Source organism: Punctularia strigosozonata (genome assembly GCF_000264995.1).
Source record: "Punctularia strigosozonata HHB-11173 SS5 unplaced genomic scaffold PUNSTscaffold_10, whole genome shotgun sequence".
Taxonomy (NCBI): domain Eukaryota; kingdom Fungi; phylum Basidiomycota; class Agaricomycetes; order Corticiales; family Punctulariaceae; genus Punctularia; species Punctularia strigosozonata.
Window position 1 is genome coordinate 1,597,853 of NW_006767442.1, and position 19,728 is coordinate 1,617,580.

Consider the following 19,728-nt stretch of genomic DNA (forward strand, 5'->3'; position numbering starts at 1 on the left):
TGTACTCGATCTGCTCGGTCCCAACCGGCAATATGAAGAAACATCGCCTGAATATTGTCAACTTGCTTCATAGCACGGTATGCTAACTCTTGATGCGCATTCAGGATATCATACTAAGTCGACGTTGTAGTCACAGGGGCTGTCTCACTCGTGAACGCACCGAACGGCACTTAGTCTCTTTTCGCAACGGCTACCGTACCTACCGAAGAACGATTGCTTGTACACTTCGACAGCGACGTCGAAAAACAACCGGGGTTGAATATTGTAACATTCGGAAGCGGGTGAGTTCAAGCCGGTGACTCGCATGGCCATTGGTTCGATCGTGGCTCACGGTACTATAAAATCTGTTGAATGCAGGTAGCATGGCGCATACGTACAACTTCCGCACTCGGAAATCACCTGTTCAACCTTCCCCACCAACTATACAAACTGCGACAACTCGCAGATCGAAAGCTACCCAGAGAGAGCCAGCGTCTTCGAAAAACCAGAAGAAGGCCGTTGCTCAAGTCAAGGTCACGCCTGCTTCTACCCGACGATCTAAGCGAGGTCGTGCTGCGGAAACGAGCGAAGAGCGACCCAGAAAACGAGGTCGGTCGAACGATGAACTACTACGCTTAGACGTTTGGCCGCAGCCCCTCCCTACGCGACAGTCTAAGCGAGGTCGGCCTATCGGACCAAGCGAAGAGAGCATACGAAAACGCCGTCGGGCAAATGCCGAACCACCAACATCAGACACCAGGCCAGGAACTAGGTTTCAGGGCAAGATGGGGGATCACGAACGCTGGCAAGGGTTGCAGGAGATGCGAGGGGACGCAGATCATGTTAGGAGGCTCGTCGCTGAAATGGAAGATGCTCTGTTACGTACGATCCCACTCGTCAGGGATGTACTTGTGGACATTGAACGCCGAGACGCTCGACGCGGAGAAACTCTGGAGGAGCTCCTTGGATATAAGGATGCTGCCGTACAAATCGATCCGTATGTTATCCTGTTCTTGCTGCATCTCCTACGACCGCTCACGCGGCTCGACACAGTTCAGCTGAAAAGGAGCATAGTATGCCCTTCGTAGGCGGCCGACGGCCAGACGAAACACGAAAAGTCAAGAGGGAGGAGTTGAAGGCCTTTATCGAGTCATTCCAGCACATTTACGCCGAGATCAGTGGCGAAGCCACAATGACATATCCGCGCGAGGACTTACGCGCAGTGACCACGCTCTGTCAAAAGTGGAGCGAGGTTAACCCATCTTTACACGATTGTGGACGCAGCGTGGACCAGCAGGCCCGCTACGACTCGGACAAGGTTTTGCGACCTAGACCTCGCATCGGCGCGGACGAGCAAGGCTATCCCTATCACGACTGGAGTGCTTGCCAGCCCGAGACTTGGCCTTTCACATGGCTGCAGAGGGAACGTCTTGTGATGCAGCAGCTCGGGATGAGATTCGATAACATCGCCATTGACGCCGACATTCGTCTTCTCCCAGCGCCCCTATGCCCGCGGCGACCCAGAGTGTTTGCTAGGCAGCACGAAATTCAGTTCTCCGATATCCCGCAGACAATCCATTCCGCGCTTGAACGCTGGTACCGGATCTACGGACGATGTTCGGAGTGCATCGTCCGGGCGATGCGAACCTTTCCCCCTTGGATCATTAAAGTCTTCAAGGAAGATGAACTTGTGGATGGTAATCCTGTATTTGCCAACACCCTAGACGACGAGCTGGTGGAATGGGACGAGACATGCAGGCGGTGGCGTCATCTCGTCTTAGATCACTATCGCTGGATACCAGTTCAGGACTTGGAGGAGAGATCTAGTGACAGCGCTGCTAATCTCGAGATACTCAACGGAACGGTCGATACACCGGTCCCTTACGATCGCTGGGCTTGGACTCGTATCGACGTGCGGACACTCCTTAACGCACAATGAATGTTGCGTAATCGCGTGTCCGTCCACACTATGGCTATTTGTTGTATCAGTACTATCATCAATTCTCTTTTCAGCAATCGACCTTCCATCTCCCTGATTACGGTGCTAACACCTTCTTGTCAAACTTCCGATGCACTGTGTGCGCCAATATTGGCGTGCGGTGCGCTATCGGGACCGCGCCGGAAATATATACCTACTACATAAGGCTAAGCATCCGGGAACATCACGTGAGCTACGTCACATTACCGTCACAGTCCTAATTTGGTAAAAACGACTGTCCCTCCGCGACGACGAGCTGCGTTCAATCCGCCCAACGTACATCCGACTATATTAGACTACCAGCCTACAAAAACAGTGAATTGCTTCACCTCCGATGATGCAGCTGCATTGGCATCAGCTGCATTTCCCCGATGAGACCACTCTGACTTTGTCCGAATTCTCATTTCACAGCTAGTTCGGTGTTGATATTGGGAAATCCGTAGGTGGCAGTATCAAAGACAACGCTCAGGAGTCCCGGAGAGTGCACAGTGAGCAACGAGGACGACGACGAGGCGACACGTCAAACCAAGCAGCCGTAAATTGCCTTTTTCGGAATGTCACGCTAATCATGTGATGTTCCCGGATCGTGCATGAGCTTAGCCTTAAGTACTGACGAAGGTCGGCCGGGCAGCAGCCCCGGGCTGTACATCGTACAGCAGCCAGTGTTGCACTGAATGTTGATGACGACACGTGCTGCGGGCGTCAGCGCGGGATCGTCGACGATCATCTTCAACAGTGGCATTGACTGGACCCTCACACCCGACAATGCTAATCTTAGTATTGGCTCACCGTCTGAAATACATTCATCTAGGCACGCCTCTGTATCGCGCACCACCGAAACATCCAGTTCAGCAGTCGCCGGTCGCAACGTTGGGCTACGGGACGGGAGCATGTAAAACCCTGTTTTGTGCTCTTCAATCGCCATTTTGTGGCCTGCCGTTTATATTACCTGGAACCGGACGTGGTGGCCGTGATCACAATGGCTGCTGTTTAAGCCACAACGCTCTTGGGCCATCTGGTATCACTGTATATATTCTGGTCGCTCCCGCATATCTCCTCCCTTCCTTTTGGACTTTATCTCATCCGCATTTATGGCGCCAACGCTACGGCCTTCGTCACAGGGGTTGGCGAACTACAAACTATTCGCTCAACGCGCGTCCCTGAGGTATGAACTGCGACATACTTCCACCGCTTGGGGCTTCCTGCAATCTGCTACGAGGGCCGTGCCGCATTTGGTTTTCAAGGCTCCGTCTAGGTCTAGCGCCCAAAGCTCTGACGATGTTCAAGCTTGGCGTATCTGGCGTGACATATCCGGAACTCTGCACGCTAGTGCACAAGAAATTCGTGAGTGGCGCATGGTACAGGGTGAACAGCGACTTATATACGGCTTGCAGCGGACTCGTCATCCACTGCTGTCGCCTTGATCCTCAAGGGCCCGGGAGAAGGAGCGCACAAAAAAGAGGTGGTTTGCATATCCCCGAGGAGCAAGGCCGCTCATATCAGCGTGAGTGTGAACCTATATACGTTACTCAGATCTGACCGCCCGACATCACAGATTAACAACGAAGAGATTGAGGCCGGGAAACTACGTACATTGTGCCCTGACGACACTGTACGCATCGATGGAAACGGTGCGTGTTCTGCGCTCTTGTTGCTGGAGTTTCACTCTTATCCCGCTCTAGAGTATGTTTATCGTGATCTCGTGAATGTCGGAGACTATCCAACGCACCGAGAACGGTACGATATTGGACTTTCTATAGGACGTGGAGCTGAAGGATGTAGGTCATAAACAGTGGTTCATCGCACGGTCAGCCTGACTCCTGAATGTCTCCTTGTATCAGTTGTCGACCTCGCCACCTGCATCACAACCGGACGTATGGTCGCCATCAAGACTGTCCAGATGGATTTCAAAACGTTCAATAAACACGCCAACGAGGTTCGCCTTTGGGAAGGGCTTCATCATCCGAACGTGAATGAGATGGTTGATTGGTATCGAGATCCCGAGAAACCCACGCTTCTATGTGAGTCCACCTCCATTGCACCATCCTTCAGGATGCTCACTTCCTAGCATGAACGTGAATTCAGGCACTGTATCCCTTTTGGCCGGTCACCAGTCTTTGTACCATTACGTTGCACGTTGGGGAAGACTTCGTGAGCCTCCCTGATGAACACGATATGCTCAATCACTAACCTCTCGATGAATATCAGCCGAGAAAAACGCCAAGCCCGTCGTAGCTCAAGTTATTGAAGGTTTAATGGCGAGTCTCCTATGTGCGTTGATCGCGGTCACATTCGTCTGACAGTTATCGGCAGTACATCCATTCGGAAGGGTTTCTCCACCGCGACATCAAAGCCGAGGTTCGTTCACACTTTCCTTGCCCGCACGTTAATAACCGGACTCACAAAGCTACTGCCCAGAACATCCTCGTCTTCCACAAAGATGATTCAGGCGTCCTGACCGTCAAGATCAGCGATTTTGGAACGTGCATTCCGATTGACAAGAACCCGGATGCGATAGTGGTCGGTGACGATCTCATGTGAACTCTTCATAAGCTCATGCGCCGACATCCAGGATCACGCGGGTAGCGGAAATTGGGCCGCACCTGAAGTGGCATTCGGGCGTAACAACGAGATCAGCGAGGCCTTTTGTGTGGGAGGTGTTATGTTCTTTTGGTAGGCCATGGTACTGCATTTCCCACTCCATGCTGACGCGTCTGCCAGCTTATACAGAAGACGGCCATTCCACGTTCAAGAAGGAGCGACCGACATAGTCGCCCAGATCACGACCAGGCAGTCGCAACTTGCGATCATAGGAAATGAGGACGAGGACGATGAGATAAGCGAAGAGGACGATGATAATAAACGACCCGGCGGTGACGGTGAGTCAAAAAGTTGTACTTCACATTATATCATTAACGTTGATTTTCCGCAACTCTACAGCTCGGCGCTTGCTTCGTGGGCTGCTCAAGGAGGATCCTGACGAGCGTTGGGATTTAATGACTGCAAAGGCATCCCCTTGGCTACAAGGGTGCACAATCCCAAAAGGGCGCGTCACGCCTCTCGCTCCCAACCATCCGCTTGCCCACAACCTCGTCGCTTACATCCACTGCCGCGCCTTGGACCCTGCTTCTATCCCCGAGCAATACCAGCCTGGACAACAGCCGGCGCCGGTGGAGGAAGTTACGCCACAGATACAGCCGGGAGCCGCTGACAACTATACTCGAGGCTCTACGGAATCCCTGTCTACCCATGCGCTGTCCTCAGTCACGTTACGCATCCAGGAGAGTATGAGGTCTGCTACTCCACCTGCTACTCCAGGACCAACTGCCGCCGCACCTAACGATGTCCGAAGACACCGCTCAATCCATCGTCGGTCGTTGTCGCCGTTGCCTGGCCCGTCCGCCTATGAGATTCCTTCCGGAGGCAGCCCTGCTCCAGCCCTGGGTTCAGCGCAAAACGCCGGACCGAGCCGCCTAGCTCGTGAACACGAGTCGACGGAGCCGCTTTTCACGCCCGTCGTAGAGGACGTCGAGCATGTCGAGATTGTCCCAGTATCAGTGTCAAAAGCGGTGTTTGAGCACGTACCGGTCCCTACGCTGGACGCCGCTATGGACGTTGATCGTGTCCCGGGGGCAGCCGAAGAGCTGGGATTTGCGGGCGCCGACATCTTGCCAGCCGCAGTGACCTTGCACGCGGCCCCTCGTCCTACAGGTACTCGGACACGTGCTCGCGCAGGGAAAGGCGTCTCCTCCTCTTCCCCGAAACCACCTGTCAGGCGCTCGGCTCGCATTCGTGATCAGTGCGCTGGTATTGTTGGGGGGAAAACTGCCGCACCTCGCGGTGCGCAGGCCGCGTCCGGGGGGAAGGTGAAGGTTGCGACCGGCGAGAAGAGGAAGCTGGGCGCGAGGGTTGAGAAGATCAGCAAGAAACGTAAGACGGATTAAGCACCGTATCACAGACTGTATGTACCTTATGATGTGGTCCATATGTATTATGCAATATCTTCGACGACGACGAGCTTGAACGAGGCCTGGTGATCGTGACATGAAGGTGAATTCATCGCTGTATGAATCAGATCTGGTAAACTGAACCAAAGGATGAGTTACGGAGCCTTTTTTTCGTGACAGGTGATGAGCGGGACGGATGCTCTGACTCTTTCCATCCCGTTCGGGGTGCAATCAACGATTCAACTCAGGATGTCCGGTTTGTTCAACGCGTGTTTTAGACCACGTGGCTTCCGAGAGACATTGTACTCGATCTGCTCAGACCCAACCGGCAATATGAGGAAGCATCGCCTGAATATTGTCAACTTGCTTCTTAGCATGGCATGATAACTGTTTGATACGCATTCTGGATATCGTATCGACTCGGTGTTGTAGTCGCAGGGGCTGTCTCACTCGTGAACACATCGAACGGCACTTCGTCTCTTTTCGCAACGGCTACCGTACCTACCGAAGAACGATTGCTTGTACACTTCGACAGTTACGTCGAAAAATAACCGGAGTTGGATCTTGTAACATTCGGAAGCGGGTGAGTTCAAGCCGGCGACACGCATGGCCATTGGTGCGATCGTGGCTCACGGTACTATAAACTCTGTTGAATGCAGGTAGCATGGCGCATACGTACAACTTCCGCACTCGGAAATCACCTGTTCAACCTTCCCCACCAACTACGCAAACTGCGACAACTCGCAGATCAAAAGCTACCCAGAGAGAGCCAGCGTCTTCGAAAACCCAGAAGAAGGCCGTTGCTCAAGTTAAAATCACGTCTGCTTCTACCCGACGATCCAAGCGAGGTCGTGCTGCTGAAACAAGTGACGAGCGACCCAGAAAACGACGTCGGTCGAACGATGAACCACCACACTCGGACGTCAGGCCGCAGCCTCTCCCTACGCGACGACCTAAGCGAGGTCGGCCTTTCGAACCAACCGAAGAGCGCGTACGAAAGCGACGTCGGGCGAATGACGAACCGCCTAGATCAGACTCCAGGTCGAGAACTAGGCGTCAAGAAAAGCGGAGAAATGGACGCTTGTTAGAAATGCGGAAGATGCGAGGGGACGCAGATCGCGTCAGGAGGCTCGTCGCCGAAACGGAGGATTCTCTGGCTCGTATGATCCTCCTCGTCCGGCATGTGCCGGTGGACATTGAACGCTGGGATGCTCGGCACGGAGATCCTCCGGGGGTGCCCCTTGGACATAAGGATGCCGCCGTCCAAATCGATCCGTACGTGGTCCTCATCTGAATTTACCTGCATCTTTTCACGCGGCTCGACACAGTTCGACCGAGAAGGAGGATAGTATACCTCTCGAGGACGACCAAGGGCTGGATGACACTCGAGAGGTCACAACGGAGGAGTTGAAGGCCTTTGTCCAGTCATTTCGACGTATTCGCTCCAGGGTCAATGAGGAAGCTGCGACGGCGTTCTCGCGCGAAGACGTGCGGGCAGTGACCACGCTCTCGGAAGACTGGAGCGAGGAGCACCCAGCTCTGCACGACTGTCGACGCAGCGCGGATCAGCAGGCGCGCTTCGACACGCACAAAATATTGCAACCCAGACCCCGCATCGGCGTGGACGAGCAGGGCCATCCCTACAACGACTGGAGTGCTTGCCAACCCGAACCACGGCCACGCAAGCGGCTGCAGCGGGAACGAGTCGTAATGAGCCAACTCTGGATGCGATTCGATCACCTCGTCCCTGAAACCGACGTTCGCCTTCACCCAGCACCCATTTGCCCGCGGCAACCCAGAATCTTCGCCGACCAGCATCAAGTCCGATTCTCGGATGTGCCACAGACAGTCCATTATGTACTGGAACGCTGGCACCGCACCTACGGACGATGCTGCGATTGCATTGTCAGAGCGATGCGGACCTTCCCCCCCTGGATCATGAAGACACACGAGGCAGACGAATCTATGGATGGTAACCCCGTTTTTACAAATAACTTGGACGACGAGTTGGTGGAATGGGATGAGACAAGAAGACGCTGGCGTCATCTCGTGCTGGACCACTATCGCTGGATACCGGTTCATGACTTGGAGGAGAGGACGAACGATAGCACCGCTGATCCGGAGATCCTCAATGGAACGACTGATGTCCCTGTTCCTGAAGATGACTGGGCTTGGACTCGTGTAGACTTGAGTACACTCCGCGGTGTCTATTAGAATAAGTATACGACATCGTGTGATCTTCCGTTCCGCGTACACATAGCAAGAGGCCAATGATCTTATGGAGTAATTCGCCGGCCCGCGTAGTTGTTGCTCGGGCCACTAGTTGGGCACGTGGATCCAATATGTTTCCTCGGCGGCGCCACCACTGGTTCAAGTAGGGCGTTCTCTACTTCCTACAATAACATTATGCACATATCTTCAATAACTCGACAACCCGATGCGCGACCGAGACTCCGGATGAGGGCATGTAGATCCACTGGCATGCAGAAAGGACTAAAGTCAGACGGAGTCGTCTAGGCGCAGGCTGCAGCACTTGCATTGCACCATCCAACCTTGGTCACATACCACAGACCCTCTGGTTTGGAACATCCCCTAAATACCGGACTGTGGCCTTCCATAGACGTCAGCTCGTGATCGGATGTTGGTTGGTGGCCGCGATCACAATGACTGCTACTGAAGCCACACGTCTTGTGGGCCATTTGCTTTGCAGCGCCGTACATATATACCCGTCGTCTCCGAAAGGTTCGTCCCCTTTTCTCTCCTTTCAACCTTACCCCCTCAAATTATGACGCGGACATTACGATCATCGTTTCAGGGGCTAGCGAACCTCAAAGTATTCGCTCAACGCGCTTCCCTCAGATACGAACTGCGGCACACGTCAACCGCCTGGGGCTTCTTCCAGTCGTCTGCGAAAGCCATGCCGCATGTTCTGCTGAACACTTCGTCCCACACTAGCCCTACCGACATTCAGGATTGGCTGATTTGGCGTGACAAATCCGGGACTTTGCAAGCTAGCACGCCGACAACTCGTGAGTGGCACACTTTCTCCGATGAATAGCAGTTCATCTCTTCGGAATGCAGCGAATAGATCATCAACTGCTCTAGCTGTAATTCTGAAGGGTCCGGGCGAAAGGGAAGGCACAGTGGCAATCTGTATGTCAAGAAGGAGCGAAACCGCGACCATGAGTGTGAGCGCGACCACAATCACACCATATAGTTCGATCTAACAAATGGCAGATCAACGGCGAAGAAATGGTGCTCGGACGTCTGTACACGCTGTCGCCGGACGACAGTGTCCACATCGATGGCAACGGTATGCGTTTCTCGTTAAACTTAGAAGAATCGCTCTCATTCAACTGCACAGATTTTGTATATCGGCTGCTTACACATCTCGGGGATGATCCGAGGAACAAAAACAACTACGTCAAGCAACTGCAAATCGGGAGCGGGGCAGAAGGAGGTTGGTCATGAATAGTCGTTAGCCGCGCCTCAATCGCGTCCTGAATGTCTGCTTTGTTTCAGTCGTCTCCATGGCCAGATGTACCACGACCGGATGTATGGTTGCCATCAAGAAGGTGCAGATGCGCCATGGTTCTTTCGAGAAATATGCCAATGAAATCCGTCTTTGGGAGGGACTTCATCATCGTAATGTGAACTCCATGGTCGATTGGTATAGAGATCCCGACAAGCCTGCGCTCCTATGTGAGTTCACTTACATGCCGCACTCCGTGCTGAATCTCACTCCCACCTCGATCTCTCATAAAAGATATTGTCTCTCACTTGGCTCCCCATCAGTCTCTGTACCATTACATTGAACGTTTCGGCGGACTTGGTGAGTCTCCTGCCCCCGCGGAGTTCGCGCTGTGTTAGTCTGATGGCCTGCCAGCGGAGGAACTTGCCAAACCTGTACTAGCTCAAATTATTGATGGTCTTACGGTAGTCTCGCGATAGACGCTTTTTTTCCAGGCTCGCTGACGACTTTTTTGCAGTACATGCATGCGCAAGGGTTCCTCCATCGCGACATCAAACCTGAGGTTAGTGTGTTGTTGTCGTCCCCGTTTCGAGTCTGGGTCTCATGAGACAGTAGAATATCCTCGTCTTCCACATAGATGAATCGGGCGTGCTCACCGTTAAGATAACCGATTTTGGGACGTGCATCCCGATCAACGAGAATCCCGACGCCAATGTGGTTAGTGGGCGTTCATCTGATACTGTTATATCTCACGTTCTCGGATTCCAGGACCGTGCGGGTACTGCCAATTGGGCTGCGCCTGAGGTGGCAATATCGCGGAATAATGAGATCAGCGAGGCTTTCTGTGTAGGAGGCGTCATGTTTTTCATGTGGGTTGAACAATCACATTCTATAAGATCTTGACTGACGTAAATGAACCAGTCTGTTTGCCGAACGCCCGTTTCTTGTCAGCGACCAAGCGAACGATATGGCCGAGATGATCAGGACCAGGCTTTCACAACTCGATCGCATAGGACCAGATGAAGATGACGAGGAAATGGATCATGAGGATACGGACCACCACCGCCCTACTCGGGGGGACGCCGACCGCGAAGACGACCCGCTCACCCGCAGCGGTATGTCAACACTCCTGTGATTAAAGATGTGTCCTCATCGGCGTCGAATTTGTTAGCTCGACGCTTACTTCACGGGTTACTCAAGGAAAACCCTGCGGAGCGCATGAACCTGATTCAAGCACGGCAGTCCTCTTGGTTGCAAGGTTGCGCAGTTCCACAAGCGCGCGTCCAACCTCTGTTCTCTCGCCACCCTCTAGCTCATAACCTTTTCGCCATTCTTCAATGCCACTCCTTGGATCCGCCACCTATCCCGAGGCTATACACACCTGGAGTCCCTGTGGTTCGCGTTCTGCGGCGGCTCCGCACGCCGATTTCGAACTACCTCCGAGGCTCGACGGAGCCCCTCGCCTCTCCCGGGTCGCCCATTTCCGACGCCGTGGGTGCTATAGGTTTTCCTCGATCGAATCGCACGCCAGGTTCCACTGGCCTGCTCTCCGCACATCATTCGTCAACTACGATGCCGGTACACGTGAAGACCGAAACAGTTTATGATATCGACTTGGCCACCCCTCCAACATCTCTCGCGCTCCCAGGTATTAATAGAGCGGGACCTGCAACTCCATGCTCAACTCTACGCGCGACTCCTGCGCTGCCTATCGGCCAGGAGCACGTCGAGCGTGCTGCGGGTGCCAAGCCAGTGCCAAGCGCGGTCTTGGAACATGAACCCATCTCCGCGCCGGACGCCGCTGTGACCGTTGACGGCGTTCGTGATGCAGCCGAAGAACCAGAAGTTGCGGACGCCGACGCTTTGCCAACTGCAGTTGTCTTGGAGGCTTCTCGCCCTCGACGTACTCGGGCTCGTGCTCGCGCAGAGAAAGGCGCCTCCTTCTCTATCCCGAAACTACCTGTCAGGCGCTCGTCTCGCATTCGCGACAGGCGCGCCGGTACGGCTGGTGAGAAGTTCGCCGCATCTTACGGCGCGCAGGCTGCGTCCGGGGTCAAGGTGGAGGTGACCGGCGAGAAGAGGAAGCTGGGCACGCGGGTAGAGGAGATCAGCAAGAAACGCAAGACTGATTGAGCAATCTCTGTGTCTTCCGATATGATGTACCACAATTTGTTCTAATGTATCGCAGAATGTATGTACCTTATGATCCATGGTCTATGTGAGGCAATATCTTCGACGACGATGAGCGATTGGGACGAGGGTGCTCAAGGCAAGAGGGTGACATGACGGTCAACTTACCACTATATGAATCAAGATTGGTAAAATGAGCGGACGGAGTGCATGGACTATGGATCCGTTGTTTCTGAAATCCATGACAGAGCTGAGAGTGATAAGGGGGACGGAACCGTACGCGTCAAATCCATCCTTTTTGTCTGCGCCAGTGTACGTCCCCATGGCGCGGTCGTACGTTGGAATCCAACTATGAGGGCACAGATCATCCTCTCTTGTCGTAGCCTGGCCTCTCGGATCATCTTCATGGATTCAGCGCGTCGCTGTTACCCGTTGTAGAGGCAGAGTGTGTCTCACTCGTGAACCAAACGATCATCGAGGTCGAAAGGGCACATCCATCAAGTATCAGTTAGTGTTGAACCTTTCCGTGCCCTATTTCGCCGTGAGCGCAACCATTTGCCAGTGGCTCTTACAGACGGCTGGAGCTCACTACTTCATCAGTTGCATAATCGACATGGCTCCCACCCTTCGATCTCAAACACGGTCAGCCACTCAGCATGCACCTCCGGCCCCGAAAACGAGAGCCACTCCTCAGAAACCTGCACCTGCGAGAATATCAAAGAAGTTCGCTGCCCTCAACAGTCTTGCTTCCCATTACACGCGCAACCCGAAACGAAGCCGACCTTCAGTCGAAATTGGAGAGCGCCCTCAAAAACGACGTCGACGCGACGATGAACCACGAAGTGCAGGTGATGGATCATGGGCGAAGTTGGAGGGTCGAAGTAGGGCCTTCGAACGCGCTGCATCAGAGTTCAAGAGGATGAGATCGGGGACGAAGGACGTCAGGAGGCAGGTGGTTGAGACGGAGGGTGCTTTAGCACGCGCTATCAGCAACGCCAGGGAACTGTTGACGAACATAAAGCTTTTGGACATCCACCATGAAGTACCACTGGAAGAGTCCCATAGACACGTCACCACCCGAGTCGCATCGTATGTCATCGTCATCTCAGTGCACCCTTTGCGTTGGCTGACGCTGCTTGACGCAGCCCAGCCGAGAAGGACGACCCGACAACGTCCGCGCGCAAACCTCCCTCGCCAGACCACGCATCCAAAACCCCACCTCGAGACTTCAAGGCTTTCATCGCAGCGATTAAAGATGCGTTCAACGACATTCGCCCGAAGATCAGAGACGCAACCTCCTCGGCGCTTCCGAACGAAGACTTAAGCAACATGTGCGAGCTGTGCGAGGACTGCGCCCAGGAGACCGCGTTATGGCATCGTTGTCGCCGAGACTTCGGCCACAAGAATCGCCTCGACGCAGAGAGATTCTTACAGCCAAGGCCTCGTATAGGCGTAGACGAGCAGGGACATGCGTTTCACGACCGGAGCGCATGCCAATCGGAGATATACCCACCGAAACGGACGGTAAAGGAGGCCACCGTAATGGGTCACCTCGGCCTCCATTTCTTCGAAGAGGTTGAAAGCGATGTGCTGGTCCTTCCGGTGCCCCTCTATCCTCGGCGACCTCGGGTGTTCGCCGAGCAATGCAAACTCCAGTTTCATCATATTCCGCAGACAGTCTATAATGTGCTGGAACGTTGGCATCTCGGCTATGGAAGGTGTCTCGATTGCATCATGAGGGCCATGCGAACGTTTCCCCCTTGGATTGTGAAAGCTTTCACCGAGGAACGATTCAACGACGGTGACCCCGTCTTCGCGAACAGCGCGGACGACGAGGTGGCGGAGTGGGACGAGGTACGAAGACGATGGCGACTTCTTGTACTCGATCACTACCGCTGGGTGCCGGTCCATGACTTGGAGGAACGACCTAGCGATGCCACTGCTAACCCCAAGATTCTCAACGGAACTATCGATACCCCTCTACCCATCAGATGCTGGGGTTAAGCAAGCATTCGCATGTCGTCACCACCACCGATGAACTGTACATTGTTCGTATCTCTATATAGCTCTCAAACAAGGCTAATGTGGGATAGTGATGTTGACTCCGAGATCGCTGGGCGGTAGTGGTTCGAATGATGCTGGCCCGCATGGCCACGGTTCCTCATCCAAATCGGACCGGACCGGCATGGTCTAGAGTACATTGCGCGTGGGGATGCCTTTGCGTTTACCTCTTCTCATAGACTGGCGTTGTCCGCGAATGAAACATACGATCAGGCCACGCTACTTATGTGGTCGTGGCACATGTCTCACTCATGCCCTATATCCTATCGGCAGCCCTTGTTGGTGGATGTTATAATGCCTAGGCGTGCCACCAGAATCGCGAAGCTTGCTTCACGCAGTGCTCTGCTCATTTCAATGATAACGACCCTCTTTAGGCCTTGTAAAACTTGGAATCTAACGACGACGTATTGCTCTTTTCTTTCGGATGAAACATTTGTCCCGTCGGTGGCCCTAGTTCCAGCTCCATCCAGGGCAAATGATAGTTGCTGAAAACACGATGGTGGCATCGGAAGTCACAGGCATCGGGCCACTGTATTTGTGGAGCGGGAACATATAAGGCGCTGTGCGTGTATCGATCATGAACTCTTTTCTTCCTTCAACTTGCTTCCCATTCACGGATATGGCGCAGCGATCCTCTGGGTTCACGGACATCGCGGTATTCGCTCGACGCGCATCCTTCAAGCACAGACTGCGACAAACCTCCAGGGCCTGGGGGTTCCTTCAGTCTGCTACCAAAAGCAGGTCGCATGTCATCTTCGAGGAACCGGGCCCGGTTCCTCAGAATCGATCAGGTGTGAACACTCGGGACGATATTGAATCTCTTGAGTGGTGCATCTATCGCAACGAAGGTGGTTTGTTGTACGCCGCTGCACGAAAAACAGGTGAGTGGTGTCGAAGAATCGACATGATCTACATTGATTCCTTGCAGCAGACGTTTCGTCGGACATCATTTTAGTGGTCAAGCGGATAAAAAATGCAACCAAAGGGGACTACGCAAAGGAAATTTCCCTTGTTAGAGCAAGTGAAGCTGTCGCAGTGATTGTAAGCGCTCTCTTTGAGATATATTATGTCTTTGTCGCCCACAATATAACGCAGATCAACGGCGAACGAGCGGCCCTCGAACGGGAATATAAACTCTCGCCTGATGAAAGTATAAATATCGATGGCACTGGTGCGTACTACTCTCCCCTTATATTCATCACATGCGCGCTGAGTCGATGATATAGATTACGTCTTCCGTTCCATGCAGGATGTCGAGAGTGCTCCTATGCATGCCTCGCGCTACATCCCTGATAAGATCATTGGAAGCGGTGCTGAAGGGGGTACGTCAAGGATTTAGTTATTGATGGCCGAAAACTGAGTTTCATGGTCAGAGGTGTTTATCGCCCATACTGTTGCCGGGCGTGCGGTGGCAGTCAAAAGTATCAGGATGAAGCAGCCAGAATTCGGCAAATTTTGCTTTGAGGTTAGCCTGTGGGAACAATTGCAACATCCAAATGTCCTCCCTTTGGTCGACTGGTGCAGGGATCCCGAGCAACCCAGAACGCTGTGTAATTATAATCCACACCGCTTTTATCCACATACTCATTTTTTTCCCCGAAGTACTGATCACACCGTTGGCCGCTTACGAGACAGCCGAGCGCTACATTGAATATCATGGGAGTCTTTGTAAGTTCGCTCCTCATTCTCCGCATAAACATGGTCTTCTAACATTTCTGACATATGTTAGCGGATCAACTTGCCCGACCTGTTGTAGCGCAGCTGATGGAAGGCTTGTTGGTAAGCTCCTCCACGACGCATAGATTGATGATCATCTGACAGATGACTCTTAGTACATCCACGCTCAAGGTTTCCTTCATCGCGACATCAAACCCGAGGCTCGTGTTTCTCACTTCACCTCTTACGCACCGCATTGACCTGTGAATGGTGTAGAATATCCTCATTTTTCATAAAGACAGTCAAGGCGTACTCACTATTAGAATCTGCGATCTTGGTATATCCATCCCAATCAACAAGGACCGCGATGCGATTGTAGTAAGTGCGATTCCAAAACCCCGTTCTTGTCAAAGTCACGGAATTTGGTCCAGAAACGAGCAGGCACCTCAAACTGGGCTGCACCCGAAGTATCCGAAAGGCGATATACTGAGAAGAGTGATGCATTTTGCGTAGGAGGCGTCATGTTCTTCCTGTGAGTCACGATAGGCTGCCTCCACTACTCGCTTGACTCAACTATGGTATAGCATATTCGGCAGGCGGCCGTACCTCGTTGCAGAAGGCGCAGATGACATGATCACCCAGATGTCCACTAGGCTTTCTCAGCTGAAGGCCCTGGAAGCGCCATGGCTCCACGAGGACGGTAAGCGCTTCTGGGCACAAGTAAACGGGATGAGATGCTGACCTCGAACGCTATCTATAGCTCGAGACTTGCTCAACGGATTACTCTTGGGAGATGCCGACAAGCGTTGGGACTTGCCCAAGGCACGAAGATTCAAGTGGCTCCAAGGACATCAGGAAAAATCGGACTATCGAAAGAGTCGCTTATTGAGTACCGAAACCCTCTAAAGCTACTAAATGAGCACGTTTTAGTACGTTTTAGGAGGTTTTTAGCAAATCCGGTTTTTCCTGATGGATGCACCCTGCCTACGTCCCGGATATCGTCTCTATATTATGACGACCCGTTGGTTCAGAATCTATTAGCCCTTGCTGATATCCGTGAGAGGATTCCTCCCAAGAGAAGAATTGCTGAACGTTACGTGCCGGGAGCTCCACAAGAGTCGCTTGAAAACGTTCAAGCGCTTCCCCCACTCAGACCAGAACCTACCCAGGGTGACACCGAAGACGCGACGCAACCCCTCTCTACCCGCGAGCCATCAAACACGGAATTGCCAGCCCCCAACAGCGCCGAACACGCTCAACAGGCATCTACCATGATGCCGGTCGCCGGGGCCGCATCGAGTAACGACCAAGACTCGAGACAGCTCTCCAAGCGCGTACCTTCGGCCGCACCTCTGGTGCCCGTCGTTAACGGCGCAGGCCCCGTCACTGGTGCTGGACCCGTTGCTTTGCTTCCTGGACTCCCGAACAACTCCCGTTCGATCGACGCGCAGGACTCAGCGCAACGGCGACAATCGTCGACTGCGACGCTGGTGCCACTTGTCGCGGAGAGCGAGGCAAATCCAGCTACGTACACGGAATATGCTGTGGGCGCGCCAGTCGCCGGACCGGAGCCGTCCACCTCCACCAGGGCGCAACGTGCCGAGGAGGGTTCACCCACCGCGCCTCCGCCGTTCGAGAAAACCACGGCGCACGTCCCGATGGACGTTGACCCTGACGGGCCTGCGGAAGTCGTCGTTCCACCGGCTCCAGAGCCTGCCCGGCCTTCGCGTACGCGAGCTCATGCTCGTGTTCCGGAAAGTGCCTCCTCCCCGAAGAAGCCCGTCAGACGCTCGACTCGCATTCGCGACAACCACGCCGCACGCGTCAAAGCGCAGGAAGTACAGGCCGGGAACAGGGCGGCCGTGAACGACGGGAAGAAGAGGAAATCCGATGGTCAAGTTGCGATGAGGTCGAACAAGAAGCACAAGACTAGATGAGTAGCTGCGCTTGTCGTCTGGTTTGAAGCACGATAGTTGTATCCGAATGTATTCCAAACTCATGTATGCTATGCTCTATGCTATGTAATGAAATCGTATGAAACCCATCCAACTGGATTGAAGACGGGGTGCTCTGATCGTATCTTGTTCGTACAGGCAGGATAAACTGTCAGCGATACAAATAGATCTAGCATTGTCCAAGTAGATGGACATACACACACACAGTGAAATCAAGGTCGTTGATAGCTTACTACGCGTTATCGCCCTTCACGATACCTTGTATCTCTAGCGAGCGATCCTTTCTAATCATGGAGTCCCGTTCTGGTGCGTTATCAACGCTTTTCCCGTCCTCCTCATCGTCTTCGCCGTCGGAAGCAGCGGCGTTGTGCAAAAGCCCTTCCTCGAGCTCGGTCGGAACCGCGGATTGCGCGGTCGTCCGACTTCGGTGTCCGCTGGCGGTGGACGAGGTATTGTTGGCCGGATCTTTCTCTTTCGTGACCTGTGTGGGGTGAAGTGGACCAAGTTGGTCAGCCAGAGACGGCGGAAGAGGAAAGGGAGCGTTGCGCACCGCAACGTAGAAGGCGGCGCCCATGATGATGACCGTGCCCAGCACGGAGAGGAAGGAGGGTTTGCCGTGGAAGAAGATCCGGTCGAAGGCCGACGCGAAGATCAACTGAGCACCAGAAGGTAACGTCAGCTGCCTGATCCGTCGGCTCGTAGAGAGTGCGTACCTGGGCGTAAGTGCCCATACTCGCGCGCCCGACGTTCTCGCGCTGCACGCCGAGCGTGAGGAGGAACTGGGCGACGAAGCCGGAGACGCCAATGAGGAGGAGGAAGAGAAGGAAGGCGGGGGATGTTGGGACCACGACGTGCGTTCCGGTAGCAAGCATCCTGGAAAGAAGATGCGTTGGTCAGATCAAACAGCAAAAACAGAGGATAAATGGGAGGGACGAACCCGATGGAGGACGCGATGACGGATTGGAGGGAGAAAGATGTCAGCGAGTGGAGAGCGTGTGCGCGTTTGCCGACCGCGCGAATGGATAGGACTGGAAGGAGATGATGGAGGTCAGTGTCGCAGAGCGGGGAGAGAAATTGCTTTTTGGTAACGTACACGCCACGGTCGTGCCCACGACTCCCAACATCATGAATCTGTGATGATACCATCAGAACGGGGCTGAGTGAATAAGGGCGGGTTGCGTACCCGACGGCGTGAAGGCGGTCTGCGGGCGTCCCTCGCTCATCACCAACACCTGCGACGGGGTCGAGGGTTGCTGGTTCTTCCGGCGCCGCGTTGGTGGAGGAGGAGGAGTGGAAGAGGAAGGTCGGACGTGCAATGAGGAGCACGCCGAACAGACTGACCACTGCAGGATTCAATACGTATAAAAGACCCGAACTGCGTTTGGGGAGGCGAGGACTGAACTTACGGGCTGCCCAAACCTCTTTCAGTCGCATCTTCTCGCTGAGAATGAAGTGCGCAGCGACCGCGGTGGTAAAGGGTGAGAGGAAGGAGAGGACGGTGGTGTCGGCAAGGGAGAGGTATTGTAGCGAGAAGTAGGTACCGAACAGGCCGATAAAGCTGCAAGGGGATGGTCAGCATTGAGATAGGCCTAAAGCGAGATATCCCGAAGAAAACGTACCCCGATAGACCTCGTAGGATTAGCAGTATTCGTACAGTGTAGGGTCCGGGTCCAATGAAAGGGTGCTCGATGCCTCTAGTCGTCATGTAGGTGATGCAGCAAACATATGTAATACCCTGCGTATTCCTATGTCAGACACGAATCCTTCAGAGCATACGAGCAAGAAACTCACCATCCGAACAGAAACAAGCTATGAGCAACATGAGCTATGATACCAACAACGAAGCTTGGGTCATTGGGACGTACCTCTAATGGCGGCACCGGCGGATCCAGCGCATTCAGCTTCTTCACCATCACGTTCATAAGTGCGAAGAAAAGCTGGCTAAGAGCAACCAATAGCAATCCCGCATTATCCTCCACGAACTCCCGCACTACGTCAATGCAATGCGATATCCGACGAGGCGGGTGGAACGTCCGCCATCGTTCCAGTAGATTCGTCCAGTCGAGCTTCGAGCGATGATTCGTGCCGCTATGGGGTGTCCACGACTGGATGTCGTCCTCGTCTCCTACGTCGTCTGCCGACGAGGCGAGTGGCTCCAGCGATATCGGGAAATGAGGCGTGGACGGTGTCGCTTTGACATAGCCTGCGCGCGAGCTAGACATGTCGCCGTCGTCGTGGCGAACGTCGGTCTAATATACAGGTAATATTGCCCCGAGCGGATCGAGGAGAACAAGGAGAAGATGCTGTACGGTGTATTCTGAGCTCATTGCGGCTCACGCTCGTGTGCTCCATGATGTCGGCGGCTGGTTATGGAAAATCTGCCAATTCGGGCGCCTGCATGCTATATCGGGAAGTGTGCGTGGGAATACCGCCTTTTGTAGAGAGCACGTGCTCGCGTCCCTTGGCCGTCGGCCTCTCGAGTCTCTTGTCGGACGCTTGAGTTCATCGTTCTGGTCAACAAACTTACTATCTCTCGACGATTGACCACCA

At 53.8% G+C, this 19,728-nt stretch overlaps 6 protein-coding genes across 6 annotated transcripts; 5 read left to right on the forward strand and 1 right to left on the reverse strand.

Moving 5' to 3' along the window:
- Positions 1–742: 742 nt before the first annotated feature.
- Positions 743–1,899, forward strand: PUNSTDRAFT_54252 (uncharacterized protein; the record flags this gene model as incomplete). The annotated part of the gene is made up of 2 exons (XM_007386335.1): positions 743–976; positions 1,033–1,899. Coding segments are annotated over exons 1-2 (883 nt in total), but the record flags the coding sequence as incomplete, so codon positions are not given.
- A 2,711-nt stretch (positions 1,900–4,610) lies between these two features.
- Positions 4,611–5,742, forward strand: PUNSTDRAFT_54253 (uncharacterized protein). The gene is made up of 4 exons (XM_007386336.1): positions 4,611–4,630; positions 4,679–4,836; positions 4,898–5,208; positions 5,276–5,742. The coding sequence occupies exons 3-4, from the start codon at positions 4,954–4,956 to the stop codon at positions 5,432–5,434; spliced, it is 414 nt and encodes a 137-aa protein (XP_007386398.1). The 5' UTR covers positions 4,611–4,630; positions 4,679–4,836; positions 4,898–4,953; the 3' UTR covers positions 5,435–5,742.
- A 1,252-nt stretch (positions 5,743–6,994) lies between these two features.
- PUNSTDRAFT_136734 (uncharacterized protein) lies at positions 6,995–8,118 on the forward strand (the record flags this gene model as incomplete). Its single annotated transcript, XM_007386337.1, has 2 exons — positions 6,995–7,179; positions 7,233–8,118. 2 exons carry the CDS (start codon positions 6,995–6,997, stop codon positions 8,116–8,118), a joined length of 1,071 nt encoding a protein of 356 aa, XP_007386399.1.
- A 968-nt stretch (positions 8,119–9,086) lies between these two features.
- Positions 9,087–11,509, forward strand: PUNSTDRAFT_145343 (kinase-like protein; the record flags this gene model as incomplete). The annotated part of the gene is made up of 11 exons (XM_007386338.1): positions 9,087–9,092; positions 9,142–9,217; positions 9,269–9,364; positions 9,427–9,606; positions 9,671–9,736; positions 9,791–9,840; positions 9,894–9,938; positions 9,992–10,093; positions 10,145–10,245; positions 10,298–10,491; positions 10,548–11,509. The coding sequence occupies 11 exons, from the start codon at positions 9,087–9,089 to the stop codon at positions 11,507–11,509; spliced, it is 1,878 nt and encodes a 625-aa protein (XP_007386400.1).
- Positions 11,510–12,543: 1,034 nt separating this feature from the next.
- Positions 12,544–13,510, forward strand: PUNSTDRAFT_136736 (uncharacterized protein; the record flags this gene model as incomplete). The annotated part of the gene is made up of 2 exons (XM_007386339.1): positions 12,544–12,595; positions 12,657–13,510. 2 exons carry the CDS (start codon positions 12,544–12,546, stop codon positions 13,508–13,510), a joined length of 906 nt encoding a protein of 301 aa, XP_007386401.1.
- Positions 13,511–16,839: 3,329 nt separating this feature from the next.
- PUNSTDRAFT_90639 (DUF6-domain-containing protein) lies at positions 16,840–19,452 on the reverse strand. The gene is made up of 10 exons (XM_007386340.1): positions 19,044–19,452; positions 18,970–18,987; positions 18,798–18,913; positions 18,585–18,736; positions 18,362–18,521; positions 18,272–18,309; positions 18,116–18,206; positions 17,892–18,051; positions 17,729–17,833; positions 16,840–17,659 (listed from the first exon to the last, which is right to left on the reverse strand). Exons 1-10 carry the CDS (start codon positions 19,398–19,400, stop codon positions 17,411–17,413), a joined length of 1,446 nt encoding a protein of 481 aa, XP_007386402.1. The 5' UTR covers positions 19,401–19,452; the 3' UTR covers positions 16,840–17,410.
- Positions 19,453–19,728: the final 276 nt, after the last annotated feature.